At 39.4% G+C, this 12,377-nt stretch overlaps 1 protein-coding gene across 3 annotated transcripts in view; it reads right to left on the bottom strand.

Moving 5' to 3' along the window:
• Window positions 1–479: 479 nt before the first annotated feature.
• Window positions 480–12,377, bottom strand: part of PRKACB (protein kinase cAMP-activated catalytic subunit beta) — a 57,661-nt gene continuing 45,763 nt past the window's right edge. For all 3 annotated transcript variants that reach the window (XM_079981619.1, XM_079981618.1, XM_079981620.1), the window contains exons 4-10: window positions 10,841–10,939; window positions 10,187–10,269; window positions 9,455–9,581; window positions 8,879–8,974; window positions 7,825–7,947; window positions 5,907–6,071; window positions 480–3,417 (exon numbers count right to left, since the gene is read on the bottom strand). In XM_079981619.1, the coding sequence (XP_079837745.1) occupies window positions 3,292–3,417; window positions 5,907–6,071; window positions 7,825–7,947; window positions 8,879–8,974; window positions 9,455–9,581; window positions 10,187–10,269; window positions 10,841–10,939 (819 nt within the window). In that variant the 3' untranslated portion in view covers window positions 480–3,291. The remainder of the gene's footprint in view (window positions 3,418–5,906; window positions 6,072–7,824; window positions 7,948–8,878; window positions 8,975–9,454; window positions 9,582–10,186; window positions 10,270–10,840; window positions 10,940–12,377) is intronic.

The following is a 12,377-nucleotide window of genomic DNA, read 5'->3' as shown; positions in this document are numbered from 1 at the left end:
TGTGTTTTGTTAGCGTAGAAGTTCAGTAACAAAACAGAATTGTGACTGTGGAGAATTTCAGAGTTCACAGGAAGCATCCTGCACAATTTGAGGTGCATTTTTTCATTCCAGTACAAGCTTTTTTTTAGAGTGGTGATTGCACTGACTGAACTGAATTGGGAAGTTACTTAGACACCAAACACACCACACCACTGGATTTTCAAGTAGTTTACCATCACTAGTGATATAATGAGGAATCAGGCCTAAACCAGCCTATTATAGGGCTTGCGCTCTTCAAAACCTTCCTTCTACATAGAGCATGTATTTGGGTCCCATGGCAAAGCAGAATTGCATGGGAACCTCCTGGGTCAGAAAAAAGCAGCACAGTCTTTATGCAGTGTTGTACATAATTTAATTTGCAGTTTTGTTATAAACTTTTACTGTATTGCACACTATTGTAGCAAACTATTTGCAAAGAAATCAATAAAATACTTACAGGATTTAAAAATAAGGGTTTTAATGCAGCTGACAAGAAAATAAAAGAAGCAATTTACTTAATGAGATACAATCCTTTATGTTGAAAATGAGAGTTACATACAACTAGAGTACAGTTAAAAGATACCATACAGTCCAACACTTAAATTCCTCAAATTGTGTAAAATTAACAAATCTCTACTGTCAAATATACAGCATTTGAGTGATGGAAAGGATTTTTGAAATTAAATACAGGCATCATGATCTTGTGGCTCTCATTTTGTGTTTTTTTAAAATGACAGGGCCATGTAACATATTGCCAAGTTTGTACTCTTTGTAAAGGACCTCCTCCTTATCTTTTGTCCTAACCCCTTTTATTTCCAGTCTATTATTCTGCTTTAGGATTTATTTTTACTGTTTGTTTCTGACACATGTTAAATAGTTAAATAAGCTTAAATCAAAGAAATTAAGAGGGTACTTCAAAAATATGTCCACCTAGAGTTGATTTTTTGGACATGCTGGAATCGGTCCCTTGCATTCCTTAAGAGACAGCCAGAGTGAAGTCTCGCTACCTATGTTAGAGAAGACACGTGTCTCGTGTGTTATCCGATTATGCTACTGGCTAAAACTCACAACAGAATTGAAAAGGTGATCTCCAGCATTTATTAAAATTTTCAAAGTCCATAAACAACAAAGTCACTGTAGAATTTATCGCATACAGCTAGCATACAACAGCATGTCCTCAGCCTAGATGAAATACAAAAGATTGTTTTTTCATACAAATAATTTCTTTTAATTTATTAATGTGACAATATAGTTATTACATAAAATTTGCTACCGCAAAGTATCGTATCCTTGTCTTGCACATACATAGACAGGGGGGGGTGGGGGTGGGGGTGGACAAAGATGGCAAACAGACTCCTAACGATGAATATGTGCAAAACTGCTTGACAACTTAAAGAGACGTACATAACGTTGCATGGTACATTTTATTTCGCAAAAATGTCTACGGAGATTTTTATTTTCTTAAAGGAGTGTCATAAAGATTAAAAGGAAGCAATGCCAATGGTCTCATCTGCCCTGGCATTCTACAGAACACCGTGACTACGTAAGCGATCTAGATCAGTTTAATAAAAACACTTCATCCTCGTATGCATGTAAATTGATCATAAAACATGAGCCTAAGTTTATTTTAAACATAACTGATGTGCCATCATCATCTTCGGACAGGCCACCGAGACATTGAGCGCCTGACTTAAAAAGTTGTATATGGACAAATTTAAAAGCACAAAGAAGGTTGTGCTGAGCCACTGATTGTTAACAAACACTGAAACAAGTGCGTGTAAAAGTGCTGGGAGCTAGCACATGGTGGCAATACCCTTTTTTAAGTCAGTTGGTGAGATTATAAAAACTTAACGCAACTCAAACAATTCTCCGTGTGACCGTACATTCCATTTCACTGAAAGAAAAAAAGGATGTTAGAAATGAAGACACCACATCACAAATGGTGGCACTTTGAAAACTTTTTTGCCTCTTTTCCATGCGAATGAAGAGCCGCTGGTAGGAACCATGATTGGAGCAGCACTCCACCCGTGATTTACTAATATAGTATACCAGAATAAAAACTTGGCATTTACTTCTTTTATTCTTCACAGCTAACAGAAATACCAGGTTTATCTAGCAACGCATCAATATTGTAACACTAATTTTTCAATTCGCTAAACCATTCATTCTCATAACCTAAAGGTTTTTTTTCTTTTTCTTTAAAAAAAAAGATGCTTTCCCCCCCTTTGATAAAAAGGGGTTGAAATGTGAAATACTTCAGGAGCCCCAACCTTGACATTACTTTTTTTAAAAAAATCAGTCTTAAGTCTCTGACAATACTGACCAAATCTTTTAAATATTTTGGGTTTTAAGGTGTTAAAACAAAACCCCATTTAAATAGCTACTTAAGCATGGTTAAATATGGTCCAAAGCCCAGGCTGGATGGAATTGTTCCTGCTTATTGAGACTGTGCTTCTCATGGCACAGTATGCTTATGGCATATTTACCTACTGCCTAGGAAAGGGGGGGGAAATGAGGCAGGGAGAAGGACTGCCAGCATGTAGAAAACCAAGGCACGGGGTCTAGCTACTGAACCCTACACAAACTGTCCAATTTTGATACTAAATTTGGTCAGTCTCCAGGAAGATGTGTTTTAAGTCAATTAGCATACACTCGTATGGCGATAAATACGATCTTCAAAAATGCTAGTGGTGTTGGCTAGATTTAGTCTGAGCTACTTGGGGGGGGGGGAATACAAACCTATGAACTGTAGCCTCAGACACAAAGACAGATACGGAAGGATTGGCTGGCACAGACTAGAAGCAACACTTATCTTTCACTTCGGTCTAAGTCACACTAGCCAGAAACACCTTCAGTTTCATTCGCACAAATGCATTATTCAAAGTAAAACGGAGCGTTTTGGGTAAAAGGCTACTTCATTTTAAAAGGGGAGGGGAAGAGGGAGAAAGAGAAAGAGGAAGAGGAAGAGGAAGGGGAAATGAACAATACACAGAAACCAAAGGAAAACGACAGAAACCAAAAAGGTAATTAGGAAAAAGTGGTCTATATTCTGTGTTACAGCACAAACAGTGCTTTGCTTAATTGTGCCTAGTTATATGGGTTGGTGCAAACTGCACACATGGAAGATGGCAATAAAGACCTCAGTCAACTTTGTGGAATGAAGTAACTAGGTAATTGTTTTGACATATGATGGTCTCCGCTCCACCCTCATGAGTTAACAGAGTGCAAAGATCCCAATGTAAGCCCTGATGTCCTCTGATCATCCAGCAAGTACTAAAAATCAGCAAATTCCTTTGCACATTTCTCTGTTAGAGACACACGGATATCTTCTTCTTCATAGTCATCAAAGTTGCTGGTATCTCCAGGGCCTCTACATTTTGGTATGAATGGAGCTTCTACCTGCGTGGGGAAATAAAAACACAGATTATTGCATTTGCCAATCTGAAAAAATTAACTAGTAAAAATAAGACAACAAAAGACAGAAAATAACAATGATAATGCTGATATTAATAACTACAACAATAATAATTCACTGATATATTCCAAGCTTGAATGTAAAAAGCTTAAATATTCTCCATTATGGAATGGATGCATTCAGGAGAGCTATGATAGTTATTTTTCGGTGAAGTATCCCTTTAAGTTAACTATAACAAATACAACCTCACCTGTGAGCACTGCATCAACACAAGAAGACTTATAGTGCCATTTTAAGGGCAAACTCAGATCTACATAAAATGCAATTCCTGAGAAGGAGATTTTACAAACAAGCCCTAAGCACAAGAGGCTGACCACATAAGTGTTGCTGCATATAGACCCTGTTCACATGTAATACTAACAATGGTCTAGTGTTGTAAGGACAAGCGTCAGTGAGCCTTTGGCTCATGTATGCCGGCACAAGAAGTTCAGAAGCTTTTTCTTCCCTTTTAGATTAATTCCAGCTTGTCATGACATCCAAACCTGCACAAGCTGAAGTTAATCTTAACTATGGTTTGTTGAAACCACGGTTTAGGCTTTCAACCTAATCTGTGGTGTGGTAACCTCCTATTTCCTCTGGAAGAGGAAGAGAGAAAGGGCAACCTCATAATGCTAATTTGTGCTTTAGTATTAAGTCTGAACGCAGCCACACCGTGGTTCAAAAGCTTCCTGTATCCTAAAAATCAGAAAGGTGGGGAAACCCAGTAGCCTCTGCTTTGTGGGCTGCTGTAAAAAGGGCTTGGTGGCCCCTATCAGTCCTCCCCAAATACTGTACCAACATACATAAAATCAAACTGATCTTGAAGAAAACAAGCTATTATTCATTATCATCACTCCAGGAAATTTTAAATAAGAGCCTAAAGCAGAATAGTGAAGAATTAGAACACCTCCAATAAAAACTGAAATATTTATTTAGAAGTGAAGAATTACAAAAAGGCAGAAAATCTCACTTCACACAAACTGCATGCTAAATGGTGTATTTTAGAGTGCAGATGAGAAGATTACCATTCTGCAGCGAACATTTGCTGAAGAGGTCTTGCTTCAAAATAAAAGACTATGCTGAGGTGTTAATCACGTCCTGTCTTGTGATAATTAATACTTTACTGATTATTAACTACTACTGTACTGTCACATTGCGTAGCTAAACAGCTAGTTTCTTTTTATAAACTATTGCTGGGTTTCAGATCTGGCTTTCTAAAATGTTTTTGTATGGGAATCTGCCTCCGTTACTCCAAAACAGACTTTTTTAAAATAAAGAGAACACATCATAGTACCACAAAGGACTGAGTCCCAAGCAAAAACGTATTAAAATATAAATGTTCAAATTTTTGAGACAATTACACTTAAGTGTCATGGTAAAAGTTGAAAAAGTTAGGGATCATAATTTTTAGGCATCATTAATCACAGAAAATACAGATAGGTCTCTCACAAGGGCTCCAGTGGGAGTTAGCAACAGTTAAGGAACATGCCTATACACATTTCTTGCTTGGTTGGTCTTCTTTGTGCACGGAAAATTACACCGTGGTCACTTACTTGGAACTGCATCTCAGCAATGGTGATGATAATAATTATAATAGTTAAAGGTAAGGTAAAGGACTCCTGGATGCTTAAGTCCAGTCAAATTGGACTGGTCACATTATTCAGATGTCTGATTATCGTTTTCCAAAGCAGATACTCTATTCTCAACTTAAGAATGGTAAGTGCAATACTGGTGGACAACAAAAGAGGTTAAAAGATGCTCTCAAATCTAAAAACAAATGTATTATAAGCGCTGACAATTGGGAAACCCTGGCTTGTGAGCGCTCCAATTGGAGAATAGCCTCTGGCATCATGGATTTTGAAGAAGCGCCAATTCATGACAAAAGGGAGAAATGAGTAAAGAGGAAGGCATGTCTGGCAAATCCTCATTGTGATCAACTCCTGCTTAGAAATCTATGTACCCACTGTGGAAGGATGTGCGGATCCAGAATTGGCCTGCACAGTAATTTAAGGACACGCCACTAAGACATAGAAAACAATCTTACTCGGCCGCGAATGATCGCCGAGAGAGAGAGAGAGAGAGAGAGAGAGAATAGTTAAATACATCTGTGCTGAAAATCAAGTTTGTCTACCAAGAACAGGCAGCTAGAGAGTTCAAATGTTTAGACAGGAAGGGAAAGAAAAGGCAAAGGAGACATTCTGAAGACAAAAAAGGGGAACAGTTCAGAAACCAGCACACAGGGCAGTAAGGTTTCAAGAAAATGTTTTTCTTTAAGGAGTACTTCCCATTACCCCAAGACTGTACATCCAAAAAGTCTTTCATTTAAAAAATATAAAGCCACCCCATGCGCTAGCATCAAACAGTGGGAAAAGATCAGGAACTTTTTGTGTGCATGCACTAATACAGAATTCATCCTAAGAGAAAGAATGATTACCTTTCTTTGATAAATGGCAATCCAATCTGTAGTGGCAAACCATTTGTGGTTTTTAATATCATTCACGCCATTCTTGAGATTTCCGTATCGTTTGGTCAAATCTACCTGGAGTAAATTTCTTAGTAGATCCTTAAGGTCTGAACTGAAGTGTGATGGGAATCGTACCTACAAAACACACCAGATATATATTTAATATTGCTATATAGACACCTTTTTCCCCTTCTTCTGGAAAGAAAAGGAGGAACAAGGTTATGAATTAATATTTTGGTAGTATAAAGAAGACCAAACCTAAATACAAAATTGCATTGGAGCTATACATTAATATATATGCCTGGCTGTTGCTTGAAGCACCAGATCATGCTTCATTCTCCTCTCCACAGACAATACTTGTTGCCACTCCTCTTCCCCTTCTATGGCTGTGAAAAGTTACAAGAACTGGCTGCAGTGGTGGACTTGGGTACCATGGTGCCCTGTGCAAGGCCAATGCCGCCCTGCCCTCACTCTGCCTTCCCAAAGGCAGGTAAGTAGGCACTCACCTTTGGGAAGAAGGTGCAAGGGCTCTGACAGGGTCCTAGAGCTACCCTACCTCCTTCCCAAGGCTGGAAACGCACTCCCTAGGCTTTGAAAAGGAGGTGGGAAAGCTCTGGGACCTTGTCAGTGCCCTTAATGCCTCCTTCCCAGAGCCTTGCTTACTGGGTTCTGAGATGGTGCCTCCTTCACTCAGCGCCCAGTGCATGCACACCGCTTGCACAACGACAAATCCGCTCCTGCTGGCTGCTCTCTCTCTCCTGCTTTAACTTTAGCTAAAACTCATTTCCTTCTCTCATTCCCTTGTTTCTGAAGCTCATTCTGCTATTTTGCCTTATGTTGACTAGTCAGGGGGGCTTGGCAGGGAGCACCTGTTTTGACTTCATTTTTGGTGGGTTCACAAGGAATCTAGACACCAGTGGTTGTAGAGAGGGGAATTCAATTGTGGGGTTGAATAAAGGGGCATCCCAGCTGTAGATTACAAACCAGTAGTGCTGTTAACTAACCACAACTGCACCTGGTGCAAACCATATATAATCAATCTAACTTTTCATTATCCAAAACTCTTTTTTCTTCGAATTAAAAGAACAAAATATTCCAACCACTAAATAATAATACTGAATTTGATCCAGGGCACATCAGAGCACAGCAGTACATATTTGCAGTGCGTGACTCCATCCTGAAAATGTTAAGTAATAATTTCTGCTCATGTGCAGAGTACATCACACCAGAGCGACTATGATCAGCCTCTTATGTCTGAGATTAGGAATGAGCTCTTCCAGGTTTAGGGAAGGATAGGGAGTCATATCCAGATAGGCAAAGAGCCCAAACTTTTCATTTTAGAAATTCACTCACATACTCACAAAAAAAGAAAGACTGCAATAAGAGCAAAAAACATTTTCTTCTTTTCTGCATTCAAAGTATTCTAAACTTAGAACTTTGGTGGATCCAGACATTTTTTTCTGGAAATATTCTGGAATTGCCGGCTGCTTAAACCAACATGCCCTGCTCCACCCAGTAGCTGCTGCAGATTTTAATAAGTGAGCACAGTTAATAGTTTGTTGCAAGCCATCCAGCACTTTGCTTCCCAATTCAATTCACATGCACACAAAAATGCAAAATGATTAAGGAAAAAAATAAAGATAGGTTATTCACAGAGTGTCCAGTGTTTCTTCCTTGACTGCTCTCCTCTCCTCCCTACCTCTTTGTTACAAAACAAATATTGAAGTAACCAAAACAAAGCAAAAGCTCCTTGAAGCAGGGAAAACGCCTTGTCAATAGAAACATGAGCAATCCTGTTCATGAAAATTAAAATAAGAACACACAAGTAACAGAAAAGTTAATGGACATAACATGTATCATTTGCAGGATCCCAGTAGCCCTTGCTTACCTTTCCAGAAACAATTTTTTCATAAATCTGGATTGGTTGATCTGCAAAGAACGGAGGATATCCAGCTGCCATTTCATAAATTAAAACTCCTAAAGCCCACCAATCCACTGCTTTGTTGTAGCCCTGGCAAAACAAATATATAATAGTTAGTGATATCCCACCAAATGTAATATACTAATATAAACGCACTTAAGTTTTAGGTGGTATTCTAAAACTTTTACCAGCTTCAGCTCATCCAACAGCTGCAGTGATTCCTGGACCACGACAGCTTGATCACAGTAATCCAGGCACTAATATCTTCAGGGTTGGATTACTGCAATGTATGATGTGGGGCTTTTAGGGACGTGGGTGGCGCTGTGGGTTAAACCACAGAGCCTAGGGCTTGCCGATCAGAAGGTCATCGGTTTGAATCCCCGTGACGGGGTGAGCTCCCATTGCTCGGTCCCTGCTCCTGCCAACCTAGCAGTTCAAAAGCATGTCAAAGTGCAAGTAGATAAATAGGTACCGCTCCGGCAGGAAGGTAAACGGCATTTCCGTGCACTGCTCTGGTTCGCCAGAAGCGGCTTAGTCATGCTGGCCACATGACCAGCTGTACGCCGGCTCCCTCGGCCAATAAAGCGAGATGAGTGCCGCAACCCCAGAGTCGGCCATGACTGGACCTAATGGTCAGGGGTCCCTTTACCTTTATGATGTGGGGCTTACCTTGCTTTTGGGTCTGAAAACTAGTTTGTGCAGAATGCTGCAACACAATTGCTCACAGAGATAAGGCCCTGCCAATATATTAAACCTGTGCAGAGAGACCTGCACAGGCTGCCAATTTGTTAATAGGGTCAAATTCAATGTGTTAATCTTAGTAAATAATAGCCTTTAACAGCCTACTCAACTTACTAAGACAGATTCCACAAGAATCAATATCTCTGACAAGTCCTATCGCCATACTGACTTGGAAGTTAAGCTCCATTCAAATTCAGTTAAAACTTCTTCCAAATGTGCCTGTTTAAGACTGTGGTCTTCCTCTTTTAACTAGTTAACACCGTGAAGCATTATGAAATACCTTGCTGAGAATTATTTCTGGCGCCAAGTATTCTGGAGTCCCACATAACGTCCAGGTTCTGCCTTTTACTCTTTTTGCAAACCCAAAATCTGTGACCTAGTAGCACAGGAAAAAAGAGTTACCACATTATCCAAGCTTTAGTTTTTTCTTAGTAATAACCTGAATGTTACATATAGCTTTCAAAAGCATTCAGCCACAGAAGTGGTTCCATGTCCTATGGTTGATTCAAAATTCAGATATTTTCAAATCAAGGCATGACATATGTTTTGCTTTTGATTTGAAGCTATACAAGATGCCAAAAGAAGAATTACCAGGAAGCATAAGCTTTAGACATGCTATATGTAACATTAGGCAATATTCATAAAAAGTTTTTCTCAATTAACATTAAGCATTTCGTTAGTATCACTTGCAGATATGATACATCTTGGATCAAGTTTGGTTGATAACCTGCAAAACCAACTAATCAAGGTATTTAATTTATCACCACCCGTTTCCTTACAATGCAAACATTTAAGCGTATTTGTATTTCTTGCTATGGAATGAAGCTGAGCTTGAAAACGTTTGTCTTCATCATACCTGGATATATCCTTGCTGGTCAATTAAAAGATTTTCAGGTTTCAGATCTCTGTAGATGAGGTCTAGGGAATGGAGGTACTCAAATGTTAGCACTATCTGAGCTGCATAAAATCGTGCATGTGGTTCACTGTAAACAAATGAAAATAATCAGGCTATTAAACCACGGTCAACATTTGCAGACATAGCATACTCATATTTGATAACAGAAATGTTTGAACTCTAAGGAAATAAAGAAAACTACAAACGGGTTGTATCCAACACTGCTGTTCCACTTAAGCAAGAGACTCCCACTTGCCCAATGGAACTCTGCTCTCATCTCCAGCCCACTGTGTGCCTTTAAAAGTTGCTCCACAGGGTTGGGGGACCCTTTCGAGCAAATCTTGGGTGTACGAAGGGAAAGGAGATGAAAAGGATGTCCTGTTGTACAAGCAGAATTTTTTTTTTTAAATAATTTAATTTTAAATAATGAAATGTCTATTTTTATCTTATAAAGGGACTGCACAACCTAATATTATTGCTATGTTCTTATCTATCATTCTCTACTACCTATTTGAAGGAGAAACTGTTTTTCAAAGGCACTTCTGAAAGCCTTAATGTTCATAAAGGATAAGAATAAAGTAAGGATCCCCTTGCAGATATTTCCTAAACATTTGAAAGCTAAGAGCTATCACCTCTTTCTCATTCCCTTCCTCACATCATGTTTCATAAATTATAATTCATTTATTATCTTACCTGAATCTTCCAATTCTTCTTAGATGTGAGAACATTTCACCCCCAGGAACATATTCCATAACCATGTATAAATTAGAATTGTCCTAAGGAAAATGAAGTATGTTCAGTTGTAAACCTGGGGTACTTAGGACAACCCAAGTAAATTGCATTTTTTTTCTGACAAGCAAACATAAAATAATACTAATAATACATTTTAAATACTTTTATTATTGAAGACTGAACATAAAATAAGACAGGAAACATTCAAGAGGCCCATGAATTCAAACTGACCATACTTTTCAATTTTTCTCAGTTTAAGAGGCTCCCTTAAAGTCAGTACAGCAAGTTGCTGGGGGGGGGGACTTGGCAACTTAAACAAACCCAGGGTGATGAGGCAATTTGAAATTTTTCCTTTGGGCTTTTTGCTTTGTTAGGATCAATCATTCAAGACCTTAAAGCTTATGATGGAGCTGCATGCATATCTCCTTTTGATCAGACTGTGATTAGGACGACGGCCAAGCATTTAGCTTCATTTTTTTAATTTATTTTTTACAGTTGGAGAGTCTAAAATCACCTTTGTTTTGACCTGTGGGTCAGGAATCACTAGACTCTAAAAAGACAGAAAGCTGTGCAAGAAAAATGTAATAACAGTTTACCTTCTCGCTTGGTATTTACCTTAAAAGAATACTCCAGTCTTACAAGGAAAGGGAAGTTCACTGCTTGTAATATTCTCTTTTCATTAAGTGTGTGTTCTATTTGCTTCAGCTTAACCACCTAGGAACAAAGCATTTTTTATTAAACGCTTGAGTCTAAACATTAAGAGAATTCAAACAAGTGAAGGTCTTCTTAGTGGAAAGAGGAAAAAATAACAACTTAAGAACAGCGCTTCTAAAAGATGGTGGCGAGTGCTACATATAGCTCTCCAAGCACAGATTGCTACACCCACGTTAATACAGCAAATTTAGGTAGCAAGGCAGTTATCCTTTTTTACCTTTTAGAAGATGCTACATCTGAAGAAGAATGGCATGGCACACTATACCTTTTTCAACTCTGGCCTTTCTGCTGACACTGTCAAAGGAGTATTAAGAGGAATTCTAACAAATATGGTCTGTGTGCACATGCAGTTCAAATACAACAGAAATAGAATAATAGAATCATAGAATCATAGAGTTGGAAGAGACCACAAGGGCCATCGAGTCCAACCCCCTGCCAAGCAGGAAACACCATCAGAGCACTCCTGACATATGGTTGTCAAGCCTCTGCTTAAAGACCTCCAAAGAAGGAGACTCCACCACACTCCTTGGCAGCAAATTCCACTGTCGAACAGCTCTTACTGTCAGGAAGTTCTTCCTAATGTTTAGGTGGAATCTAGAAGCTCAGTTCACTTGGCACACAAAGTGGGGTTTTCAGGGCATAAAGCTTATCTACACATAGATATCTGGGAGTCCATTTTTTTTTACTTTCATATAGCTATTAAAACGTTTGCTGCTTAGAAGCGTTCTCATATACTCTGTAGCTTCCTTCCTGACTAGGCATGATTTCCTTCTGTTAAAACTGCTTAATCACGGCAAAACAAAAAAAGTAGCTCTCCTACTTTTGTCTGTTTGCATACTAAGCTAGTTTTTTAAAAAATAATAATAATGCTTGTGTTCAACAGAGCCTGTCAGATGTCTGCTAATACCCAATATTCCACCTGTTCTTAACAGCCACAGACCACTATAATTTCCTTACTTCCCTATTCTGAATGCATTTTGAGAGCTACAGAAGGAGAGAGTGAAAGCAGCCAACTGGCAACTGGCGAGATGTCAGGAAGTTCAAACATTTCCCCAGGAACCAGGAAAAGGAGACTCACTCTCTTACACGTTACTATGGGTAGCAGAATAAAGGCAAAGGTAAAGGTACCCCTGCCCGTACGGGCCAGTCGTGTCCGACTCTAGGGTTGTGTGCCCATCTCACTTAAGAGGCCGGGGACCAGCGCTGTCCGGAGACACTTCCGGGTCACGTGGCCAGTGTGACGAAGCTGCTCTGGCGAGCCAGCACCAGCGCAGCACACGGAAACGCCGTTTACCTTCCCACTATAAAGCGGTACCTATTTATCTACTTGCACTTAAGGGTGCTTTCGAACTGCTAGGTGGGCAGGAGCTGGGACCGAAAGACGGGAGCTCACCCCGTCGCGGGGATTCGAACCGCTGACCATGCAATCAGCAAGTCC

The sequence above is a fragment of the Podarcis cretensis genome (genome assembly GCF_951804945.1).
Source record: "Podarcis cretensis genome assembly, chromosome: 6".
In the NCBI taxonomy this organism is placed as follows: domain Eukaryota; kingdom Metazoa; phylum Chordata; class Lepidosauria; order Squamata; family Lacertidae; genus Podarcis; species Podarcis cretensis.
This window is presented reverse-complemented; position numbering and strand designations above follow the sequence as displayed.